This window comes from Dermochelys coriacea, chromosome 2 (assembly GCF_009764565.3).
Source record: "Dermochelys coriacea isolate rDerCor1 chromosome 2, rDerCor1.pri.v4, whole genome shotgun sequence".
In the NCBI taxonomy this organism is placed as follows: Eukaryota; Metazoa; Chordata; order Testudines; family Dermochelyidae; genus Dermochelys; species Dermochelys coriacea.
This window is the reverse complement of record NC_050069.1, coordinates 181,587,383-181,613,722: the sequence shown is the minus strand read 5'-3', so window position 1 is coordinate 181,613,722 and position 26,340 is coordinate 181,587,383. Positions and strand designations below refer to the sequence as shown.

Sequence of the window (26,340 nt, the reverse complement as noted above, 5' to 3'; positions counted from 1 at the left end):
CACTTGTCAAACAAATCTGGTCACTGCAATTTGTTTACCCTAGTCTGCTGTCATTATGCCATGGCATGCTTTTTTAATTAGATGAACTTCAGGTGTTCACTGCTTACTAAGACTTTCATTTGGAAAGCAGTTTTCACTTGCCCTGCAAATATTTCCTGGGTTATGCAAACACCATTTATCACAGTAACTGTTCTTTGCCCTAATTTTCCATTATACCACTCATAATTCAGCCTCTAATTCATCCGTCTAACTGTTTAAAGTCACATGACTTACATTACATACCTATGTAATAAAGCTAATAGTCAATGATCTTGCCTGACAGCCAGTTTCTTACACAAAAAATGTGCCTTTCCTCAAGTAATATTCTTGCTGGGATCAAAGCATTCCTGACATTTTGTAATGATTTCATATAGCACTTTGCAATCCCCTTCAGGGTCACACAGGAATGAACTATAGATCAATGTTTCTCCATTTTTTTTATGCCAGGTTGCTGCCTTCCTAAACTGCATCAGGGAGATCTTAGGGACCGACGCCGGTCCATGTACCAGTCGTAGGGAAACACTGCTGTAGATCATCAGTGCTTCTGGGCCAGCCACACATAGAGTGTAGACTCTAGAGGATTTTATTCTCTCAGTCTTTTCCCAGTATCACTTGCTTCTAGGAAATTTTGAAAGTGCTGTAACCACCTCCTTCAGTTCTCTGTAAGATCCTCTTCCAGACTGAAGGAGTCTGGTGGCTTAATTTGATCCATTTTTGCCAAAATTTTAGTTTACATATGGCTCTGTCTAGTAAAGGCATGACCTAAAGAAACACTGATAAGAAACTGAACTTTATTTCCTAGTCCTTTGCACCCAACATGGGTCTGTGTTAATGCCCTCGTCACATGACAAGGCTAAGTATCCACTGACTACAGAGGCAACTCATAGACACAAACTTCATAGCAGTCTCCAGACACATTCTCCCCCAGAATGAAGCTTGCAGTACAATCTAAAATTAAACAAAAGTAGTATCTCTTCCATCAAAATGAGGGTTATGGATTTGTACTGACAGCAGCACTTGCTGACTTCCATAACTGGGACTTCTAAAACGGGTCACATAAAAGCTACACCAAGTGCTAGGAGCCAAAGGGGCAGAAATGTTAATGCAATTTTAACAGTATATTTTGGAAAGCACACATTTTCTTTTTCCTTTTGGGGAACAGTAGACAATACAAGAGCTTTTTTTTTTTTTACAGTACCATAGATCACATTTCCCAGCGGCCCAGCTCATCACCTTCAATAGGACTGAATGGCAAGATAAGAAGGATGCTTTGCATTCTGCAGTTTAAGAAAAAGGAAAGCCATAAAAGTGACCCCTTTAAGAAACAGTATCAGAGAGAGGAATAGATCAGGCTCAGCTGGAGCAGCTGTCAAGGCTCAAAATAGCTCTGTCTTCATAAGTTTTATATGCATTTTTAAAGGAGGTGGAGGAGACTTACTATATGCAACAAGATAACGTTAAAATGCACAGCTCCTCAGGAGTTGAAAGGATGCTTTTTCCTACAAACTCTCTCTTCTCTTTATCTTATCTGCATGGAAAGTAAACAGAAAGTCCCCATTACCTCTCGATATCAGTGAGTCTGGAAGAGTCCCGGAATCCTTTAGCAAAAGGATTGCTGTCAATTTTCAGCTTGGTTATCTGGAAACACAGAAAAGAGCAACACAACATGATTGTGGCACCAAGGTATTGCGGTGTACAAAGTTTTTACCAGTCCATCCTCATGACCTCACAGTTACGTGTATCCACATTCCCATTTCTTTTATGACTACTCTCTGGGTGGGATCAAGCAAATATGGGGGCTTCTGTGAAGCCACTGAATTGGCACCACCAGAGTCAAAGCTCAAGATTCAAAGTTTGAGTCTCCTCTCATACCACGATAAATCGCTCCACTGAAGTCAATGGAATTACACTGGTGTAAAACTGATGTAAGTGAGAGGATAAATCAGGCTTCCTTTCTGGCATCTGTTCCAAAGTCCAGTGTCATGATAGTTGACAAGGCAGGGCTAGGTCATGGGTCCAAAAGGGTTGTGTGTATTGATGGAGGGAGATAGGGGAATAGTAGATTTAAACAGAAGCAGGGGGAGCCTGTGAGGTGCCCCATATGTGGCTATGGTAAAGAGGGAAATATTTTGATTCAACAGGAGTCTCAAGCTATTGTCTCCGAAACAATCTCCATCAGCCCAAAGCAGGTCATACATGCAGCACTGAAACAAGAGCAGTAAATACTACATTGGCATTGCAACTTACTTTGGAGGGGGAAGGACCCACAACCTGCTGGCCCTGCTGATTTTAAAGCATTGTCTCAAGCAGCCCCGATAATTTTGACTTTAATATAACTGGTCCAAGCCGAGCCTAATAAACCACACACAGAGACACTGGCACTGTTTTGTACAGAGGTGGCGGCAAACGTCACAGTTAAAACCAGATTTGGTAAGACTGAGTTAAAAGAGTGACCCTACTAAAACAATTACAGTCTTACGAGATTGGATATCTTACAACCAAAAACTTTCTCCCCTGCTTCAAATTCAGCTATTGGCTTAAACAGCAACAGCCTCTCATTTTCAAAAGAGATGTGCAAGAAAGCTTCCTTTGAGAACTCCAAGCCTTCCTGGCCTGATCCTCAGAGCTGCTGAATGTCTTCCACACGTCTCAGGATCGGGCCCTTTATATGTATAGAACATAAATACCCTTATGGACTTTATAGGCATTATTAGAGAAGACAGAGAAACCAGAAAATGCAAAGAACAGAACATAATAGACAGGAGCTTTGTTCCAGAAGCAACTGTGGGGAAAAAAGGTAGAATTTGTGTTTGTTGCCATTTAATGTGATTAAAACTTATCTAGGAGCTCTTTAAATATGTATTGATCTTAAAGCAAAATTATGTTATGCAAGCAGATGCGGGTGCCATTTTCTGCCAATAATTTGCTCCATCCAAATCCATTTATATAGTTGTGTAAAATATGGGTGTAAGAGTGTGGTAAGGGGTAGGAACAGAATAAGAAGAGACGCTCTTTGGCCAAGATATCCCTGGCTCTTCAAGACTTTAAAGGAAAAACTGCAGTCATTCTGAGAAACCAATAGAGTTGCTTTGGCTTACACCAGGGATGGATTTGCCTTCATGTGTTTTATTTGAGTTATATTGTCCAGTAAATTTTGTCCCCTGCTGTCATACTGTCTGTTGAGTCATTGTAAAGAATTCTTTGTGTATCCATCTACCCAAAATTGTCATTGATGGTTTCAATTGGTTTTGTGATAAAATTGATCAAATCTGTACTTTTGCTTTCAATAGGCAGATTCTGTGCTTAAAATTTCGAAGGATGCAACAAAAATCAGATTATATTTTGCCCTGATGGAATTAGAAGGCTACTGGAAGCAAGGGTTTGAAGCCTGATCATCTCTCACAAAGCTGTGAGTGCCATCAGGTCCAGTTGAAGCCAATGAGAGTCCAGGGCACTCAGAATCTCCTATGTTAACAGAGATTAGCACTACTCAAGAATCATCACCAATTTCATCCTGGGCTCCCCGTAAAAGGCCTGTAGTATATTGGTCACCACGTTGCTTAAAAAATGGGCCTTGAAGGTTCAGAAATTAAAACAAGCAATTCCAACTCCCTGTTGTTCACATGCTTTCATAGAGCAAGGATATATTAGTGCTGGGTGACTCATCTGAAACCAGAGAAGATTACAGCCAAATCTGACTCTCCATTCTGAGAGACCACTCTTCCGGGCAGGAAGTCAGAGGAGTGGGAGGCAAGGCTTATGAAAACTAGGGGAAGCAAAGGAGGACTGATGGGTTTTTTTCAAGTTGCTATCTACATTATACAAATGCAAGGTATGGTCTAGTGATCTGACTGCAACAAGTCTGGGAACTAGGAACTACAAATATATAGGCAGCCTCGTCTAGTAGATAATGCACCGGACTGCAGTCAGGAGACCTGGGGTGAAATCCTGGCTCCATTGATGGCAACAGCAAAATTCCCATTGACTTCAGTGTGGTCTGGATTTCAACCTCTGTCACTGACCTGCTGTGTGACCTTGAGCAAGTGACTTCAACTCTCTGTGCTGTTGTTTCCTCTCTTACTCCTTGCCTTGTCTATTTAGAGTTCAAGCTTTTGGGGGCAGGGACTGACTCTTATTATGCAGGTTTATGAGGACAAGGAGTTATAGTGTGTTAGTATGGGTTATTCAAGCACAATGGGGCCCCAATCTCAGTTGGGGCTATTAGGCATTCCCATAATGCAAATAAATGATAATCACTAGCGCTGGTTGGGAATGTTCTGATGAAACTTTTTTTTTCCTTTGGAAAATGCTGATTTTTCAAAACCGAAACGGTGCATAGAAAAGGGTTGATCTCGACAAATCTCCCAATTCAAAACAGTTTTGCAATAAAGTTCAAATTTGTCAAAATGTCCCGTTTTGACATTTCTGATATGAAAAGTTTAATAATTTGATTCAAAGCAACTTTTTGTTTTGAAATTTTAGGGGGAGGTTATATTTTTTTAAAAAAGGTCAAAATCAGAACAAAATGTTTCAATTAATCCAAACCAGGCTCATGAAAAATTTTGAGATTTAGATTTTTCAGCCCGATTTGGGACAGGACTCCTCCCGAAACCACTAGTTCTGACACTGACACATTGTGTAGGCTTGGGCAAATCACGTCAACCATAGGAACAGCTTCCTCAGGATCGCAGTGGATTCTCCATCACTGACAATTTTTAAATCAAGATTGGATGTTTTTCTAAAAGATCCGCTCAAGTAATTATTTGGGGGAATTTTTCTATGGCCTGTGTTCTACAGAAGGGCAGCTTGATGATCACAGTGGTCCCTTCTGGCTTTGGAATCTATGAATCCAGGAATCTTGAGGGAAACCTACTTAAATCTATTTTTGTGCTAATCAGATTGCCATTTGTCTAATACTAATGACTTGGTATGACAACCCCCGAGTGAAACTTGTCCTATCCGATAAAGTGAGCTGTTGCTCACGAAAGCTTATGCTCAAATAAATTTGTTAGTCTCTAAGATGCCACAAGTACTCCTTTTTTTTTGCGAATACAGACTAACACGGCTTCTACTCTGAAACCATTCCACATGGGACTCACAACCATTTCTGATCTCACATAGAAATAACATTTATCCTCAGAGACTGTCTCACAAACAATCAGAAGCACATCTGCTAGAAAGCATTTAAAAATGAAATTTGACCTACAATTCAACTCTGTAGCAGTTTTTTGACTGTTAAACAAATGTATGCCCTTTAAATCTTAAAATATGAGATAGTTTGTTGAAAGTGTAATGTATTTAGCTTTTATCTAATAACCTGCAGAAATGTAATCAACCCCCCTTAAAACAGCAAGGAAAGAAATGGCAGAAATGAAAAAATGTTCCATTTTCATTTGTCATAAATAGAATGACAGCATCAATCTCTAGGGGTTCCAGAGATGTTCCATTGAGAAATTTTGCAGTATTCATTGTATGTACTTAGGGAAGTTTTGTTTAGAAATGGCCATGATCTAAATGTCAGCGATAAGCACCAATCTATTGTACAGCAGTAAAGTTTTAAATTGGATTTTTTGGCTGATTTCTACAGAAAGTCAATTGAACGCCCTTTTCTAAACAAATTTCTTGCTGGTGTACTATCAAGATTACTGCATGACTAATTTTCTTTTGCATTCAGTTATAAATGTGAGTTTAAATGGAAACATTTTGAGCTCTGGGGCAGATATCAAGCTAGTGCATATCATAACTGTAAGATCAAGTCACATCCTTAGAGAAAGAATTTTTAAAATAGTAGGTTAGACTACATGAGCTAGTGATCCCTTCTGGCCTTACACTCTATGAATATGATCTAAAGAGGTGCCTACGGTACAATACAATATTTATTTACATTGCTTATTCTCTACAACACACAGTAGCTTCATTCCATTTACCGCAACTGGAAGTTTTGTTTTCTGTTAGAAAATGCTGTACATTTTAGACAGAGTACTCTGAGTCTGTGATCATACAATCCAAACATCTGGGAAGGTATTTGGCACATTACTAATCTAAAAGTTTTTAACGTAGGAAAAAAAGTAGCTACTCCTTCAAGTGTGTTAGCTATTCTCTTTTAGGATGTGATCCAATGCCCAGAAAAGTCAACAGGAGTCTTTCTATTGACTTCAATATTAAAGGCCTTACCCAATTCCCACTGAAGTGTTTTCATCCAATTGTTTACAAACTTCCTAAGTTTACTTATTACATCCAATGTTAAAAGCAGGCTCCATTGTTATGATCCTAGTCCATTTTGTGAATGTTATTCATTGGCATACCAGTTTGATATTCAAATGTATAACTGGTATAATCTAGCCAGTGTGAGAAAGGCATATTTCTGGGTTGTTTCCCTTACATTTTACCCTTGTAGCTTAATTAGTCAATTTTTAAAGTCCAGTCAGTCAATATATCCAAGCCAGGGTATAGCTCAGCCAAAAGCTCTCTGACATAGAATCATTGGAAGTTGGAACAGCCCCAAGGTGAACTGAAAGGGTTAATTTGAAAATTAATAAACAATAATGGGCCACAGCTTTATACACATAGAAATAAAGATAACTAATAGGCTTGTTTCTGTAACCTTTACTCGTGAATAATTCTTATTGTTCTATGAGTAGCCGTTGTTCTATTAATCCATTGACCTTATTAACAGGGGCGCTGGAACAGTTTGTATAGTTGGGGTGCTGAGAACCATTGAACCAAACTGTAAACCCTGGATTTAATGGTAACCACGTCAAGCTGGGCTGCACCCCTAGTTCCAGCACCTATGGTTATTAGAAGTACACATGTATATAAGAATTACTCTTGAATGGAAAGCGAGTAGGATCAGGCCCAAAGAGAGGAAAAAAGTCCTTGCGAGCTCTCTAACATCAGAGAGACGTCTATGCTGAATTAAAAGGGGGAATTTATTGACACAGAGAACTTTAGACAAGTTAATGAGAGTTCTAAAAATGATCTAGCATCACACTCACCAATTGATTCTGGTAGGCAGTGACTGCTGTAAAAACTGTCTCTGGAAAGATAAACGTCCTGAACTCTTCAGATTTCAGATTTAGCAAGGAGGCAGTGTGATCTTTCTTCTTAATTATGTGCACCCTGGGCTGGTACTTGTGCATGGAGTTCAAAATGATCTGAAGCAAAGAGTTACAAAAGGTTGTCCTGAGTTTAAGATTAAGACAACTTGAACAGAACATGACTGTAAAAAGCCAGTGCACATTAAAGTTACAGGGCTATACCATGGCAGCAGAAATGTAGATATGTAGGAGCTGATTGTCAGAGGTGCTGAGCACTCCCACCTCCTTTGACTTCAATGGGTGCTCACTTCTGATAACCAGGCCATTAAGGCATAAATTTCAGAAAATGGCCTCCTTTTATGTCTGTGCAAGACTCCTGAGCACACTCTCTCCAAGAATTAACACTTGTTCATCCAGGAGCTAGGTTTGACATGTGCACATTCTATCACTTATGTGCAAGGGTGTTTGAAGTTATTAACTGCCAGGGCAAGTTTGAGTGCTTGAAAAGTGTGCACACAGGAGTGGGCAACTGCAAAGTTGTGAACACACACAAAATGATGCCAGCTTGTGGCCCCTTTGGAAAAATAAATCAGGTCCTTATGTTGCAAACCTGGCTTTTAAAGCAGCTTATCCTATATACTCAAATCTGACTGCTAAACTAATAGAAATGAAAAAGCAGAGGAGAACCATGAGTAACGCATCAAAGGGAATATTTGTTGCTAATTTTGCCGTTTTTCTTCATTAATATTTGCTTGTGGGAAAAAAATCCATTCTTGTCTAATCCTCCAATTAACTGACTTTAGTGCCCACTGAAACCATAGGAAAGACACCCATTCACTTCAGTTGGCATCGGACTGAGTTCTATTTTCCCAGCTCTAATCACAATACTAGAATATAAAAATGAAACGTAGAGTTAGGTTTGCACCATTTTTCATTCTAGATATAATCACAGTTTTGAGACTAAACTGGCAGTGGGATTGGGTAGTTCTGTTTTACAGGGCTGCAAGGAGCTCACAGGAAATTCAGTACATCATCTGGAATAGCTGATCTACATTCAAAGAAAAGTGTTAAACTGAAAGTCACCAGGAGAAACACAGTCTTTCTTGATAACTCAGTAAATAATACAGGTTACCTATTGCATTACAGCTGTGCTCTTGCATCAGCTTTGTTACATCAGTCGATTCCTACTGTACCTTTTTCTTCTCCCGTTGGGCCAAGTACTGCTCTGACTTGTATTCTGATTTCAGTGGGGTTGCACATGTGCAATGGAGAGCAGAATTTAGTGCATTACAATCATCATGAGAATGAGACATCGTTTTAGTGCTTTGTGTGGTAAGCAAACGTTTACCATTTCAGTATTCTTCCTGACTCTGGCTTGCACTCTATTTTCAAAGTAGCTTAAGTGATTTAGGCACCCATTGTCCATTGAAGAAAATTAGTGTCTAACTCCCATAGGCTACTTTGAAAATCCCAGCTGAAATGATTACTCATAAGCCACGGTGATACCCTGTGTGTGCATTTTCTGGGAACACGCGTGCAATCAAGTTTCTCTAGCACAAATGCCATGCAAGAGTTATGCTCAGAGCTGATCTAATCAGGGAATGGAAACAATACCATGTGATATATGTAACCAATCATAGCAAGGCATAAGTAGCAAGCCATAAAGAATATGAAATTTGTGAAAAATTTTACCAGCTTTTTAAAATAAATTTGAGAAAAATCATTCACAAATGTTCTATAAATAGAAAGAAAGACAAAAGTGTTCAACATATTATTTCTATAATTACTCTTAGCTCTAAGATGTAAACCAGAGACACATACAAATGCAGAGTTTTACTGTGTGTTTCCTTGCAACAAACTTTATGTCATGCACACAATGATAAGACTACTGCCCAGTGCATAGACTGAATACAAATAGTGTCATCACTGTTGTGTTATGTATACTAAGGATACAAGTCCAGAAATCTCAGAATAAGAGAAGAAAAACAAATGCTAAGCTTAAATTAAAAAAGAACATTTCTTCACTTCAGGTGGATTTTGTTGCAGAAAAAGAACCCTTCTATAAATACTTTACATCCTGTAACAACAATCAGAAGTGTCTTTCAGAGGATGGAAAGAACAAGTGACCATAAAAAACAGGGGTTAGCATAGTTTCAACTTTTGTATCTGAAAACCTAAAATATTAAGGCATTTTAAGGCCATTAAGACTCCCTCATGAGCCAATATGGCTTGTCAAATGCAATGAACATTTTAATAGGTCAAATAAGAGAACCAGTCAGAGAAAAGGAGCTTTTTAAATTCAAAGGTGCCATTTCAGATGGCCTAAAAATCAAACCTACTTAACTCAAAAATATCATTGCCATAAGTCAAAGAACCATCTGTTTCAAAGGCTTCATAGAATGAATTTGTTTCATAGGTCTATACAGTATCTGGTGATGATATTTACATATTGACAACTACTCTAACATAAAAGGACACAAAAATTAAATGGAGAGTGTTCTAAAATAAATACATAGGCCAATATGTTCTTCTCACAGCGTTTGGACCTGGTACTACAGTCCTTGTGTGGCATTGGATATAAACAGGAGTATTGCATGCAACAGGGGTGCATTGTCAGGTCCTTTGTCTTTGGTGAGATCTTCCTTTATGGGAATGCCATCATCTTGTGGTACATTGGTGCCCAGCAGATTTAGGATCAGACTCTAGTGGCTCCCTGCACAGATGAGCAAGAAAAGAGGAAAGTTCTCTGCCTTGTTTCTCTGATTCCCCACCTGTGCAGGGGATAGTCATGATCCAAGTGGTTGTATTCCTTGATGCAAGATTTGAGGGAGTCATAGTACTAGCCATGTTACTACATGCTGCAAAAAGGGTACCCATGGGTGAGGGTACGGACAGGCCCTTCCATCCTGCTACATGCTTTAGTTAACCAAATGAGGGGGAGAACATAGACTGTACCTCCAAAAAGGAGGTGGAGGTGCTGTCTCCAGCACCACCAGAGGCATTCTCGCTGCCTGACTCTCGTCAGGTAGAGTGGTTGCAGCCACTTCCACTAAGACTATGTATACACCACGGACCTTACAGCAGCACAGCTGTGCCACTGTAAGATGTCCTGTGTAGCTGTTCTATGCCACCGGGAGAGAGTCTCCTGGTGGCATAATTAAAGCACCCTCAACAAGCAGCAGTAGTGAAACTTATGTCAGTCAGTGGTGTGGGGTTTTTCTCCCACACACCTGACCGACAAAAGTTTTACCAACAAAAGTGGTAGTGGAGACAAAGCCAAATTCAGGGCACATCCACGTCCCTCCCAAACATGTTGCTGTTGCTTTGAAAGTCACAATCTGGCCCTTAATAATTTCACAAGGAGATGACATCAATAGCACTCGTAGTTATTCTATCGGACTATTTGCTATGTCAGTGTGTGTTCTTTGTGCAGGATTGTCCCCTTGTGTGGTATTCACAGAAGTGGGTTTCACTATAAAGTTTGCAGCATTAGCTCAGGAAAGTGATTTTTTTAAAATGAACTGCCTTGCATTTACAAAAAATATATTTGTTACAGCATGTAGATTGTCAGATTTTATTTACAGATATAAAAATGTAAGATTTTTATATCTGTAATAAAATCTGACATGTATATATGTATATAAAATCTGTATATAAAATCTGATCGTTTAAGAAAATAAATGCTTCACTCCTACAATGAATTCCACACAAGGGCATCCCTTTACCCACCTGGAGCCTCCCTGATGTCAGTGGTCTATGCATGCACAACATTCAGCCACACAGATCTCATTGCAGGATCAAGACCCTAGGGCATGATCCTACGCTCATTGAAACAACACAAAAACAAAAAACCGGTTTTGCTTCTAGAGATCTCTTATGGAACAAGAGCAAAAAACAAAAACAAAAACATGTTAGCCAGAAAAGTGGTGGGGGGGAGGATTTAAGAAAAATATACCTACAGCTCTTTCGAAAAGAATAGTGTGTTGGCATCTGTTCTTTTCTTTTTTTGCTTTCAGGAGGTATTTCCCATGAAAATGCTTTGGCTCAACCCTGCTGTCCTTAAAACTCTCATTCATATTGGAAATATTCCTACTGGACAATTCAGACAGCAACCTGCTTTATCAAACACTCTGAAAAAGCAGTAAATAACCCACTGTAGGAGGAGGAGGTCTCCAAAGTCCGATATCCCCATGCCTCAGTTTCCTTAGTCCATATCTCACATGCCTCCTCCCTCCATATTTTATCTTTCAAAACCAGCTTTCCATTCCTGGGGTCTCACTTATTAACACTGATTTACATAGTCTAAATCTTACACAGGAAACCCTCCCATCCTGAGCCTACTCTTCAGGCTTGGCTTCCCTCAGGACTTCTTCCCACCAAGTTAGACAATTCACAAGGTCGTAATGCCACACATTTCCCACCAAAGGTAAATGTGACTCTGATGAAAGGTGTTGAATTGACAAGCCAGGGAGTCTGAAGTCATCTGATCATCTCCAGCAGAGGGCAAACCAATGAGTACAAACTTTCCCACAAGCCTCTGCCATTGCACTGCCACTGACAATGAAGGGACCACCTGTAAGGGTGGAAGGGTAGGTCAGTCTCAAAGCCCATTTGAACTTTTGCCAATGGGATCAGAGTGCCAAGAAGTGTGCCAATTAATGTCATACCATAACAGACTCATAGCTAATTTGTGCTGTCTTTTTTTTTTTTTACTCCTTACCACAGAGTAGGTTACTCACATGCCCATGTTGATCCAGTTCATTGTTAGTCAGTTTCACTTTTTCAAAGGACACCATCTGCTTTAATAATTGTTCCCCTGTAAATGGAGAATCAGGGTGCACATACAACCTAAAAAAACAAACAAACACAGAAGTCTTACAGTCAGATTTGTGTAAATGGTACTGACTTTATAAACATGTATCCACACAAAATTAAAATAAGTCTTATGCCTTCATGATATCCAGTGGCCTCACCAAGAGATATTTTCTCAAATCTTAGGACCACACTGATCTACCAAGCAAAGCAAGAAATATAGGATTCCCTTAAGCTGCATCCATGAAATACCATAACGACTAATGAAAAATTATAGAAGACATGACTGAGTTCTTCACCCACTGGAATATAATGAAGAACCCATCTTTTTAAAGACTTTCTCATTCACTAAGCATATTATTCTTTTATAAGCATAACTAATTTTATCTAAGCAGCAGATAAAAATAATCTAAAATAGAGACATTATTTCACTGTTATGTCTTTTTTCCAAAAGAAAAAATGATCATGTCTTCCAGCAGCTGTACTAATAAGTGCTTAAAATAACAATGACTCCAGCTCAAAGAAAAAGGCATACTGCAGTTAGAGAACTAGTCAGGGAACCCAGGTAAGTTGTATTTTTTCTTATTATTAACATTATGCTTGGTAATTATTTTCACCTGCACTGGGTCACTTTAGTTGTGATAACATTAATAAGAAGATAAAGGCTGCCGTAAGATACAGTGGTTTGACATGAAAAAAAAATCATTGCCTCTATGTAGTTAACAAGCTGCTACTTGGTAAAGCTGGCAGGATGCAAGGAAGGACAGAGGATATGTGAGAGGCTTATGTTGTGACCAGAACAATTAGAAGTGCTGGGCTCTTTAGCATATATAACTTGTATGTAACTGAAAATGATTTAACGCTATTATTTGTTTGTGACTTTTAATTAAAGGAAGTTGTCCCAGATCCTCAGCTGGTATAAACTGGAGTTATTCCATTTAAGTCAATGTTGATTAACACCATCTGAGGATCTGGCCCATTCTCTTCAACTGACTTATTTGGCCCAATCTTGGAATCCTCCCATTACGTCTGTGGGCCAGGTCTGAGACCCATGATAGAAATTACAAGTTATCTCTTTCAATGCACGATTGCGTCTCTAGATGCTTCTTTGCCCCAAAAAGAGTGCTAGTTGTATACCATTGAGCGGAAAGGCCCTGGTATCTGAAAGAGGTTGTGGGATGGCAAAAACAGTGCACCATATTCAGTCTTGTTGACTCTCATGGTTTTATCATGAGACTTGTGATAAATGGTGTTTATCTTAAAGCCCCAGCTCTTGGAGTCATGTTATTTCATGAGAACCTCAGCTTTCATTTAAAAAAAAAGGTCTTTAGCCCTCATGGTTGTGGAGAAGAGATAAAAAATGTTAACCCTACTGGCTCAAAAGCCAGAAGGTAAATAAAAAAGAACCCACCAACCTCATGATTTGTAAGCCAGTCTTGTGATTTTTGGGAGCTTGACTCATGATTCTGAATGGTTGGGTTTGGCAATACTGCACACCATTTTCACAGAGAATCAATCTTACCAAGATATGACTAACTAGGATCAAAGAGCCAAACTGTTTCAGACGTATGTTTGGAGAGTGAGTAGAGACCATTCTGTGTTTATCTGCTGGGCACAGTTACCTTAAACCAAACGCACGCAGTTAACTCTTGCCACAGCTATGGGGGCTATACATTGGTTGAATACTAACAGTCACCCTGATGGGAAAGTCACGGAGGGAGGGTATTAAAGTGCACTGTTGGCCATGAGGATTTTTCTTCAGAGATTTTGCCTCTGGCACCATAGATCTCAGACACTTTTTTGGATTTTAACTCACTGGTTAGTCCCAAGTAATTTTCTCTTTATACATTTGCGTGTGCCTTCCATCGTACAGAAATATATGGCCCCACATGTTTGAACTGTACCAATCTACAGACTTCTCCTATAACCAGATCTGGTAAACCAAACGCAGGATGATTCAAAATTAGATATAGTGGGCGGCTGGTGCACAGAGAACTGATGAACAAATAGATTAAATAAATAAACACAGGCATTCCATTGGAATACACTGTACTCCCAGTGAAGTTAGTGAGCACTTTGTTATGAGACGTTCAGTTCCATTTACAAAGATTTTAGGAGCCACATTTTGATATAAATTTATGATTTATTGTAAGTTATTTTACATTACCTGCAACAGTAGTCAAGGTTTAAGCTGATTACTTTAGGTTCCTTCTAGTGTATTCATTACGTTTTCCTTTTGTTCAGTTTGTTAATATTGGGCCTGATCCTGGAACCCTGCAGGCATGTGACTTTTAACTGACTTAATTTGTACTTTGTACAGACAGAAAGTTGGCAGAATTGGGCTCAAATTGCAAGTTTGAAAATGTAATAAAAAAAGTTTCTTTGTTACTGTCTGTTACAAATGCATAAATATTACACATTCAATCCCCAGACCATTATGGGTCTGTTAGGCTAGCCAAGTCAATGAAGCAAAAACATTTCTCAATGCAAAAAGGGAGAGGAAAGAGGGAGGGTACAGTATAAAGGTACATGCAGGAATTTTTAAGACTGGTATTTCTTTCCAACATTCTCTGTAGCTTGTAAGACAGACAGAAAGAAAAAAATCTATCCCTAGAAGCACTTTAAAAGCTTTACAAGGATTTTCTGAAAATTGTTTTTATTCAAGTCACATAAACTTAATTTAAATGTTGACAGCAGGAAGAAAAGGATATAATTGTTATTTGTAGTGAAGATCCATGAAGGGATAATCTTCCCAGTGGCATCATATAGTACTTATTAATTTCAAGTACCATTGTTGTTCTAGTGTCGAAAGTTATTTTTATAGTAAAATAAAGAAAAGCCTTAAGGCCCTAATCCTGAAGCAATTTACACATCTGCATAACTGTTCTCCCATGAATAATCTCATTGATGTCACTGAGACTATTCAAGTTGGTAGAGTTATGCATGTACGTATATCTTTGAGGGATCAGCATCTTAATGCCATAGATTCTGTCTGATCCTGCAAACACTTAAGCACATGGAGTAGCCCCAATTATATGTCTCATGTTACTAAAGTTAAAGCCCAGGTGTGTTTACAGGCTTAGGATCTTAGAAATCATTTAGGTGAAAATGTAACCACTGACTCCTGATATTGGGAGCAGAACTGAACTCAAATTTAAGTCAATAGGAGTTTTACCTTTAATTTCAATTTGAGCAGGATCAGGCCCTGAAACTTTATTAGGTGTAAATACAGTATTAAAAACTTGGTTTTAAAAATAATTTTATATCATGTGCACCCAGCACAAAAATATAAAAAAGAAAGGGTCATTTGTTTACCTGTGTTGTCAGCAGCCGAGATTTATGACAAAACTACCCAAGTTGTGAGAATTCCCACTACACATCTACAAAATGTTGTGTACAGTTGATATACAATTATCATAAAATCCTGCAAGACCCCACAGCATCTCAGAAAGGGATTCAGCAGTTTTTAGCTCATAACACTGCAATCAGATTATTCAGATTTAAGAGAGCAAAGAGAAGGGTGCAAGAAATCAAAAAAGACACAGATAGGTAAATACCATTTTAAAAAAATAACAGTTATCAATTACTTACTTGCAGCAATACATTTAAACAGATCTTATTTGATAAAATGTTAGCATTGACACTCCAAAACCAGCAACAGATCAGTGTAACACAAATTCACCAGAGCTCCCCAAATCCTGCCATATTTTACAGATATTCTTCCACAAGGAAATATTATATTTTTCAAAAAGAAATAAAACTGTGAGTAAGCAGCAAATTATTATGTTAACAGAAGGGATAAAAGAACAACCTATAGCCTGGTTTATGATCAATATTGTTTTGGTTAAACATGATGAAAATGAAGCAGGGACTGTCATTTGCCATATGTTTGTACAGATACTGTTTCTGACTGGGACATCTAAGTACTGCCACAATACAAACTTTAAACAATACTACTAATAAAATCATATAGAGCTTGCCCGTGGTCCCGTCAAAGTCAGTACAAGTCAGTACAAGCTCAGTCGGTGTGAGATCAGCCTCTTCATGTCCACATAATATATTACTTTGAATTTTTTTATTGAGATAATCTATATTAGCTAGCTACAAAACCAACATATGGATTATTAGCATATCTAAAGGGATCCAAAATACACTGGATGCAAGAAACCAAGAATCCTGCCCTAAGGCCATTTGTGTACTTTCCTGAATTATTATTATTGATGTTATTTTGACTGTAAACGCTTTGGGGCAGGAAACATCTTTTTTGGTCTGTATTTGTACACACCTAGCAAAATGGGATCCTGATCCAATTGGAGCCCTTATGTGCTACCACATACAAATTAATGAATAAAAAAGAAAAAGAAAAAGAAAACTGATAACTTGCTGAATCTGATGTACCTTTGTCATCCGATCATAGACATTTTTTCACTGATACAAAACCTGAACTGCCTACCAGAGATCAGCAGTCTGTGAGACGTCATGTGTTCTGTAGGACTGCTTGCATTTGGCCCCATATTTGCATACAAGAAAATGCTTCCATTTTTTCCTACCTATTTTAGGTATTTCTAATGTGCCTGTCTTTATAGCGTCCAAGGCCCTGGCTCTGCATTTAGAACTCTGCAGGTGGGCCCCAGTGCACAAGCAGAGCCCCATTGAATTCAAAGAGGTTCCTTGTGGACACAGGAGTCCACCCATTTGGTTCTCAATGCCGGATTGGGACTGTGACCCTAAACACCCCTGTATTCAGACTCTACACATGGCTGCAATGATGTTTGTACAAAATATGCATTGTAAGGTATCATTTCAAAACTAATAACACACTGGTCATTAATGTCATTGTAAAATGCATGGGTTAACCTTACATGTGAAGTTATGTATTCTTCTCTGTATAGTGTTACTGGAGCATGTTTAAGACAAAGACAGAGTAGCCTAAGTAAAGGTGATAAACAGGTATGTCCTAGAAGGAACATTGGTTTACCTCAATTTACATACTAACCATAAACAAAGCTATCAAGCTAAACCAGTGGGATTGTCTTGAGCCTGAACTCGAGAGACAGAGAACTGACATGACTCCTGCCCCTCAGGCAGACACAGGAGACTGAATCCCCAGAAGGCCTTCCTGACTTTGAGAACAAAGACAATTCTTTGGGAATGTAAGGGTCAGAGAGGGACTCCATCTTTATCTTTCACCTAAAAAGACAAGAGAAACCAGCACCTCATATTTCTGAGAAAGGTCCTGACAGAGAGACAGTCGGCCGTGCAGGACAACAAATAATTGGTGAGAGAAACCATCTTAAACAAAGACTGTACCTTGCTAGATTAAGTTTTAGACTTTTTGATGCATTTTCACTTTTATTTGCTTGTACCATCTCTACCTTTATTTCTTTTATTTGGCATCACTTAACCTATGTCAAGTTGTTAATAAACTTGTTTTATTTTAATCTAAACTAACCCAGTACTGTGTTTGAAGTGAAGTAGTTGCTTACTCCAGTTAATGTGGCAAGGTGCTGGGTATGGACTCTTTAAGGGAGCAAACAAACCTTATTATGTCTCTGAGTGGTCCAGGAGAGGGCTGGACATTTCAGGGCAGATGGTTTGGGGGAAATTCGGGACTGGGGATATGTTGGGGTCTCTTGGCTTAGAGATAACCCAGACTGGTGGAGATCAGAGTGTGGCTGTGGTGTAACAATCAGGCTGCTGGAGTCAGAGTTGCTGAACCAGGGCTTACCACACAGATATTCATTGCATGCTCATATGCTGGCTGAGAACATCCAGACAGGAAGCTACAGCAGCAGCTCATTTTAAGACACGCAGGGTTACAGGACAAGCAATGACACAACCTCTCACTGGCCTGGGCTGCAGCCCAAAACGCGACAGAAGCCTAACGCTCCAATTCAGAAAAATCACCAAGGCATCTGCTTAAGTCTTAGTTAAGTAGGTGGGACTTGAGTATGTCCTTAACTCCAACCCTGTTCAGCACAGATGTAAGGACATGCTTTCATGTTCTGATAAATTGAGACCTACGTGCTGAAGCTTAGCTAGCTCTGTACCGAAGCTGAGGCAACCTGCCTGCCCACATGTTCCGCAACGAGTTCACAACCATGTTGTACCAATTGCTGTGAGGCAATTGTTTTAGAAGTGAACTGTCTGTTTTGGTCATTGTGAAAAAGGGGTTAACTTGTTTAACTTTATTTATTATCCCAAAGTTTCAGAAATCCTACATTTCCCGAAAAAATGACCCATGTGTATGTGTGTGTTTATATTTGATACATACACATTAGGTGACATAAGAGATGAGTATAGTATAGTAGTAAACTCATTAATTGGAAAACATTGGTCAGTGGTTAGCAAATAATCTAGAAATTCTACTTTAAATGGTATCAAAGCTGTAATTTAATATTTCTACTGGCATTGAGCTGAAGGCACCTGGATTGCTTTATAAAGGAGGCCCAAAGGAAAAAAAAGTCATAACAAGAGGAAAATAAATGTCTTTTCTAAAGTTTCCTTCTCTTTTGATTGTCAGAACCATTTTCTGTAACTGATCCTCAGGCCAAATCCTGCTTGCCTTTGGAAACTCTAGCATAAGTCAAATATTTGGCTCATGTATGGATACAGGACTTGACAGTGCACCACTGAAATTAATGGGAGCGTTGCCATCAGCTCCAGTGGACACAGACTAAGGCTCTTAGAGCACTGTTTGCAAACAGCTTTGAATGATTATTCAAAGGTACTTTTTCAGCATTTTCTAAAAAAAAAGAGAGAGAGAGAGAGAGAGAGAGAGATCAACTGTGAAATGAACAAACCTTGCAGGAAGCGGAGGGTCAGCTTTTCCAGCTACCAACCAGGAAGATCTGTGGTAAGCGTATCTATATCTCTTATTGTCCACTGGAACTATATCCATTAGCACTATGTATCTGGCCTCAGGATCCACTCCTGAAAAGGAAACCCTAATAGTAGGAAACATCCTCCTGAAATAGAAGGAAATTAGAAAATAAACATACGAAAAAGCAGCAGAAAAAGGAGCTTTTGAAATGTTACTCCAAATTTAAAAAAAAAAAAATTACATTCAAGTCACCAGGAAGAAAGAAAAATTTCAAAATATTTATATTTCAGTTTGATGGGCTTTTAAACCATCTGTACCCCTATAAAATACACATAGAACGGATACCCTGAAATTAGAGTAATTTTTTGAAATAGGAGGAAATATAAATTTTTATATGATATATACTTTCTGCCTAGGAGTTAAAGTATAATTATTCGAATTTCAGAGTATCATTCCTATAGACACAGTGTGATTTTTTCAAAAATATACATATATATATTGAGCTGAGAAAATACTGCAAAAACTATTTTCATTAGTATTTCTGCAAATGTTGAACTTATTTGCTTTTACTCTGTTAACGTTTTCCAGAAGTATTCTAGCAAATGCGCTTTATTTACAAGAACTTTGGTGAAAAATTAATGTTAAGACTAAACGCTCCAATATTTACCAAAAATGGCATTTTAAATTGCTTAAGTAATAAAAACGTGCACTTCCAATTGCAAATGTTACACCTGACGTTACAACACAAAACATGCATTGCTATTTGATACTTACAAAAATCATATTATCAGGGAATTAAACTACTACCAAGTGACTTACACAGCTACCAAACATAACAGAAATTGTGAATTTTCAAAACTGTTTTTGACTGACCTAAAACCCAACATATTTTTACTGGAGAAATTTATGAGTAACTTAAAATAAGTATGGGGGAGTTGCACATGAGTTGTAAACCTAAAAAGGAGACATTTGTCAAATTTATATTATGATTTATTTCTCCAGGCTCTCTCTGTGTGTGCACAAATACACAGCTACAAAGTTATAACACAAAGTAAAAATTTTAAAAACTATGTAACATAACATCACAAAACTATATAAAAACTATATAAAAACTATATAAATTCACAAAGATCACCTGTCTAATGTTGCTCTGGTTTACAACTAATAAAGGGCCCAATTCTGCTTCCACTGAAGTCTATGGTCATTATGGCTTATCTCTTGTTATTTCAGAATCTTTTGCACTAGATCCTGCCCAATTGTCAACAAAGGGTTTGAACTTACCCACTGAATCATTGGGAAGTCATGCAATTAATTTCAATGGGATCAGGATCAGCACAACCATAGAACAGACTCTGCGATCTGCATAGTCTACACTCTACAGGCACTTTCCCAAGCAGAGAGATGTCCCCTAAATCAGTAGGGCCCCAAATCCAAAACCCAGTGAAATCACTGGAAGCCTTTGATGGGGCTGGAGGAGGTTACTTCTTAAATTATAAAGGAAAGGAGACAGAGCAAAGTGAAAAGCATCTATCAAAAATCTGCAAAAGGGACATTGGAACCTCAGGCTTTTAAGGTCTCCACAAATGCATCTGAAGTTCTTTCCTGCATTTACAAATTGCCTATTACGATCTAATTCATTGTACCTCTCTCAGTGCTTTTGAGCCTGTCTATCTGGGCCAATGTTTGGGAGCAACCTCTACTCACAGGATCAGAACCAACAAGCGCTCAATGCTAATGGCATGGGAAGCATGCCTCTCCAAAGTGAAAGGCGGGACTCTCCTGTACAAGAGCTAAGAGGATCAGTGGGTGGGGGGAAACTGAACGATGCACCCTTCCCAACAGCTACCCCGCTTCCCAGGAGCACTAGGTACGATACCTCCAGCACAATCTGGTAACACCTGCAGGTAATGGGCTGTTGATCGGTCAGCGGATTGCACCAGGAGCTTTCCTCTCCAGGAAGCTCCATGGTGTCTGTGTGACAAAAAACCAGCTGGCCCTCTCCCTCTGAGCATGAGGCATAGTGTTGGCATAGGGCCTGCAGGGGGCGCTGAGGGACTCTCTCGTAAACCCACGGCAAAGCATTTTAAAATAAATGGGATTTTTGCTAAACACATACTTGTTTCTTTTGGGAGTTGGGGGTCAAACTTGTCAGTCGAAAAACAAATGTCGAATAGTATTTTTGACCACGTCGCGGGTTGGGAGCGGGAAATGCGTGCAATAGTTTAGCACTGGGTGCAGACGGTGCAAACTGGGAGGATGACGCTGGGGGGGGGGAGGGGGGGAAGCATTGCTCAGAGGCCCCGGGGAGCGACCCATCCCGCGGGCTGGGCACCTCCCTTCCCAGCTGAGACGCACCCGGGGCAAGAATAAGCTTGTGCTTTGCAAGCAGAGTCTCCCCCGCCCCGCCTTAGCACCGGGCGCTGCCTGCTGGCCCCAGCGAGTCCCAGGGCCCTTGGGCTCCTGCGGGCTGCTCCCCTCCATCACTCCCCTCCATCCTACAGCAGCTGGCCGCATTTTTTTTTTTTTTTTTTGTAATTCCCTGGGGTTTTCTTTACAAGCCCCTTGGGAACAGGCCGGCCGCACAGAAAACGGGGCGAATAAACCAGCCCCCCTCCTGCATCCCCCCCCCCCCGCCCCATGCTGCTCTCCAGCCTTACCTGCCAGACTTGGTGATGATCATCTCGGTGCCCAGCTCGTGGAACTTGTCCCACAGCTCTTTGGTCTCCAGGCTGCAGGAGATCTTAGCCATCTCCTCACTGGGGATGATGGGGGTGGTGGGGATGAGGGGCTCGGTGCAGAGGGCGGAAGGGCTGGCGCTGAACTCCCCGTGGGGATCCAGGCTGGACAAGTCACTCAGGGGCTGAGCGCAGGAGGATTTCTCAACAAATTGTTCTGAAAGAGGAGAGAGAGAGAGAGAGAGAGAGAGAGAGAGCGGGAAATGACAATGAGGAGAAAGGATCATTGCTCTGAAATATAAGGCATTTAGGTTCTCAGCCGTGTAGACAAGGACTCCATCAGGAGCCAGTAGAGCAATGGGCTCCTGTCTAAATCTAAACGACTGTACATGGCCAAGTCTTTCCAAAGTCACTAAAGATTTTTGGGAGTGTAACTTGAGACGTCTTAAAATGGGCCTGATTCTCGGAGTCCCTCTTAAAGGGACTGCTATCCTGGTGTCACAGGGACACTGAATCCCTTAAACTAGCTTGGGGGGAGGGAATCATGGTCCCTGGGAATATTACCTACTGGAGAGACAGAACATGAACTGCTTTCTGCTGTAGTATTTCCAATGGAGGAAACAAATGCAGCCCTTTCAGGATCATGGACATGCTCGCCTCTCTAATGACGGGAGGTCGCAAAAATAGGAAGCTGGGAAATTTCTCCCTTAAAGGGACTCAGGACCGGAGGAGAGAAACCCCCGGCTTTCCCTACATCTGAATCTCAAGAATGTCGATCATTTATATACAGTGACGTTTCCCCCACCTCCCCGAGCCCAGAAAGCATTTCCAGAACTGAGTGTTCAGAGAAGAACATAAGAAGGGCCACGCTGGGTCAGACCAAAGGTCCATCTAGCCCAGTATCCTGTCTTGGTGCCTGGTGCTTCCGAAGGAATCAACAGAACCGGATTAGGTTAAAAGTTTCAGAAGAAAATAATCAACAGGGGAAGTGACTTGACTGTATATTTGCACTGGTTTTCTACCCTCGTGTGACCAGAGATCCTTGCGCGGAGGGCACTTCAAACACACAGGAAAGCTGATTGTCCAATATCTCCTGCTAATAGGGGATTTCAGTGGAAAGGTCACTTTGCCACTGACCACAAGATGACTAATTCTCATTAAAACAGGAGCATTCGGCTCCAGTTTTGATAAGGGCAGACTGCGCAAGTCAGTGTGATTGAATGCAGGAGGGTTTTCTAATTGTTCCCATTATCATAATCCTTAAAAAAGAAACTACTTGAGTGTGATGCAGAAGATATTTTGTGGGTAGAAAGTGTTTGTGGGCGGCGTAGATATAACTACAAAACAGAAGCCAACACAGTAAGAGGGGATTTTGAAGTCTTTGCTGAGACTCATTCTTGCTCTTTCCCCGCTCCCCTTTGTTATAATTACAGTTTTGCAGGTATCCTAACAAGGTGGACCAAACACTTCGCCTTAAATCATTTAAACGACTGAGCTTACAGTAAAGGAAAGAGAAGAAAAATACAGCTAACACATTCTGAAAGCAGTCAGTATAGTTATCAGAATACATGATTATTAAACAAACGATGCAAATGTGTTGTTTGGAAACTGGCGTCCTCAAAAGAGGTTTTAAAAATAATCTATATCTGGCGTTGGGATATTTTGCCCATCAGTAAATTATGGATAATACAGAGACCATGCTATTAATATTTTGTCTAGGATAAATGTATGTGCAAACATTTCAAACTATTATTTTCTTACTTCAAAAAACCTTACAAGTTTTGTAAAGTACATTTAATAGTTTAACTTAATTTTCATCTGAAACGAAGCCAATTCAAAGAGAGATTATTATTAGAATAATCTCTTCCATGTTATGTTAGAACTTTAACGAACTCCACTGTCCTGGTTTCATTTTATATGATCTTGGATCAAAAATACAGCAATATGCTTGTCATACTATTTGAATCTCCAGACTCAAGCGAATTTTACTTGAACAAATACGCTGTTAAAATCACAAGGCAGCGATTTCTCCCCCAAATCCTCAAAATACAAATATCGAATTAGGATATTTGGTGAACTAGATGACTTTTAATGTGTTTTGGAACATGAGAAGAAATCGAATATGACTTGAAGAAGTGTTTCCAGCAGACATAGACAAAAGCAGTGAATAATCCAAAAGGGAAGTTAAATACTGCATTCTGTGTCAAGCACACATTTTATAACGTATCCGGCCTACATCCTATCATAAACCAAAAATTAGAAAACAAAAAGAATACTTAAAACACAGGAAAGATTTGTAGATCAGCTAGCGTATAACTTTATTAGATGTAGCAGATATCAAGCGATCTGGCAATACTTAATCCCTCCAATTTTTGGTTTAATACTATTAATCTAGACCCTACCATTCTGGAGAAAGTCTTTTTTTTTCTTTTTTTTTTTCTCTTTTTTTGTAATTTTCTGCGAGTGTCTGGATATAGGCATAAAAAAACTCGACGTTCAACTCGGTCGTCTTGAATCAGATTCACTAAAGGGTTTCGCAAAAAAAGAAAAGGAGGACTTGTGGCACCTTAGAGACTAACAAATTTATTTGAGCATAAGCTTTCTTGAGCTACAGCTCACTTCATCGGATGCAACCTAAAGGGTTTAAATAATCGTAAGTGAACTCATTTGTTGAAACTCACAATGACTTACTATTCAGAATGATTATGTACTAAACGTAAATAAACTGATTTTTGCTTCTCACAAGGTGCATAGGCTAAGTAATCAAAGGATAACAAACAAAAACGTTCAAAACGGTTTACATAATTTCGTTAGCTCTTGTTAACCTGCAAACAATAGCGTAATAATTGTTTTCGGGTTTTGTTTGTTGTACTTTTTAAAGTACAGGTAATTTACATAACAATTTAAAGTAATGTCTCTTGCATCATTCACATGAGTGGAGAGAAACGTATCTGCCTTCTGCCTCACAGACTGATGTTTTCTATAAATGGTAAAGGTTGTAAAATAAACAGTGTAACTAAAAGTGGAGGAATTTAGAAAACGGTTACTGGTTAATGTTCTAAACTACCTCGACTGAAAATGACGGCAGTAATAAAAAAAAGATGGCTTTGTGATAAGGTTTTAGCTTCTGTAAGGAAAATAAATATTAGAATTTAAAACAGAAGATATAAATGTTATTCTGTGATTTGTGCCGCAGTCTAGCGAATTTCGCAATTAAACAGCAATTTAAAATTCTCTTGTTGGTGCTAGTTATGTATTAAAATTACTCATGTTCTCCCATTAAATGCAAGTACGCAAATGAAAATACGACTGTGTATATCATGCCATCTAACTTTATAATTTGCTAAAATTGGATCCCAGCTTGGCTAACTTGCCCTTTTATGTATAAGCTTTGCAACTATTACTCCCTCCAAATCTCAGTTTTCAGCGACATCTGTACTGGTTGCGTTGGGTTTTGGTGTTATTCTGAGGGAAAGCCTCACCTTAAAAAAGTAATCAATGCCACCAGGAACCACTTTAAAATATAGGAAAATGGACAGACAATATTCAAATGCGTTAGTATTTCTTTGACCAGACTAAAAAGAACACACAAAGAAAACCAGAACATGGACCAAACTCAGCCTGGATTCCTCACACATCTGCCGCGTAGAATTTAAACAATTTCCTTTACTTTCTTCGCTTCGCATCTGTTGGCTTCGCGACACTGTATCCTGACTTTCAAAGAATTAAGTGACCCTCAACGCCCCTCCCTCCCAACAGATATTTGGCTTCATTCCTCTCTAGCTACCTGCTTCCTGTAAAGGATCAGAGATCCATTCGGGCAGGACCGACCCAGGATCCGGTCCTGCGGCTGAGAAAGGAACGGCCCAGGAATACAACTTACCCAGAGGTTTGATGGTGCTCTCTGCACTTTCCTTTTCTTTCGAGCTTCCACTTGACATGAGAGCAGCAATGGAGAACGCGTTGGCTCTGGAGGAGAGCTGAGGTTTGGGGGATGCTGTGTACTCCATGATCACAGAGTAAATCCTACACACACCAAGCAAGAAGGTCTTAAATTGATCCCCAGCTTCCAGCCAATAACAAATAAAAATCCTACAAAACTAAGCAGCGGAGCCAACCAAGAGAACACGGAGCCGGCTACTCGGCCCGGGAACCAAACTTAGGAGAGCTTGCGGGGCCGGGGGAGGCAAGGAGACACTGCGGGGCTCACCACTTTATGTGTATGGAGAATAACTAGGATTTCACAACGCCCGCGGGGTCGGATCTAAGGCCCCGGACGGGATTAGGTTAAACTGTCACCATCCTCTCCCGGGCGCTGCGTTAGATGGCTCGCTGCGTGTGAGAGAAGCGAGTTGGCTCCGGCGGCGACTCTCTGCGGGTGGGAGCCGGAGCCCGGAGTGGCTCAGAGGGCAGAAGGGTGGACACTGCGATCAGTCGCACACTTTCCTCCGCCTTAATTTACTGGCCGCAGAGATCCTATCGGCTGCTGGCCAATCGGCTCCAGGCCACGTCAAGGGCTTTCTGATCCTCTCGATAGGACGTGGGAGGAGGGAGCGCTCAGCTCTTTAAACTCCCCTCCCTGCCTTCCTTATGTCTCTAGCCAAGAGGAAAGGAAGGAGCGGCGCAGGGCGAGCCGATAAACTGCAGCGGGTCACCCACACAAGCTATTCCGAGCAATCGCAGCTTGGAAGGACAACCGGGGAGGTTGGATTTTAGGGGACCGCCGCGCGTTCCAGCCCAGGCTTTGCCCATGGGCAGAGATGCATTTTCCACAGCTGGGATGGTCGCTCACTGTATGTTACAGACACCCCTGCCCCCGCCTATTTTGTAGTGGCCTCCTGGCCCAGTTTTACTTTCGCTACATTGCACTCTCCAGCCGAAAACGTAGGAAAGGCGTTCTTATACCCGGATGGGATTCATTCATTACCTGGGAACAGATTCCAGCCTGAAACTT

The 26,340-nt window shown here is 40.1% G+C and overlaps 1 protein-coding gene across 1 annotated transcript in view; it reads right to left on the bottom strand.

Annotated features, from left to right (window-relative positions):
* Positions 1-25,688, bottom strand: part of TBX20 (T-box transcription factor 20) — a 49,854-nt gene extending 24,166 nt beyond the window's left edge. The window contains exons 1-6 of the mRNA XM_038391417.2: positions 25,270-25,688; positions 21,369-21,603; positions 18,692-18,856; positions 11,816-11,924; positions 7,035-7,193; positions 1,601-1,677 (exon numbers count right to left, since the gene is read on the bottom strand). Coding sequence (XP_038247345.1) covers positions 1,601-1,677; positions 7,035-7,193; positions 11,816-11,924; positions 18,692-18,856; positions 21,369-21,603; positions 25,270-25,396 — 872 coding nt within the window. The 5' untranslated portion in view covers positions 25,397-25,688. The remainder of the gene's footprint in view (positions 1-1,600; positions 1,678-7,034; positions 7,194-11,815; positions 11,925-18,691; positions 18,857-21,368; positions 21,604-25,269) is intronic.
* Between the last annotated feature and the right edge of the window lie 652 nt (positions 25,689-26,340).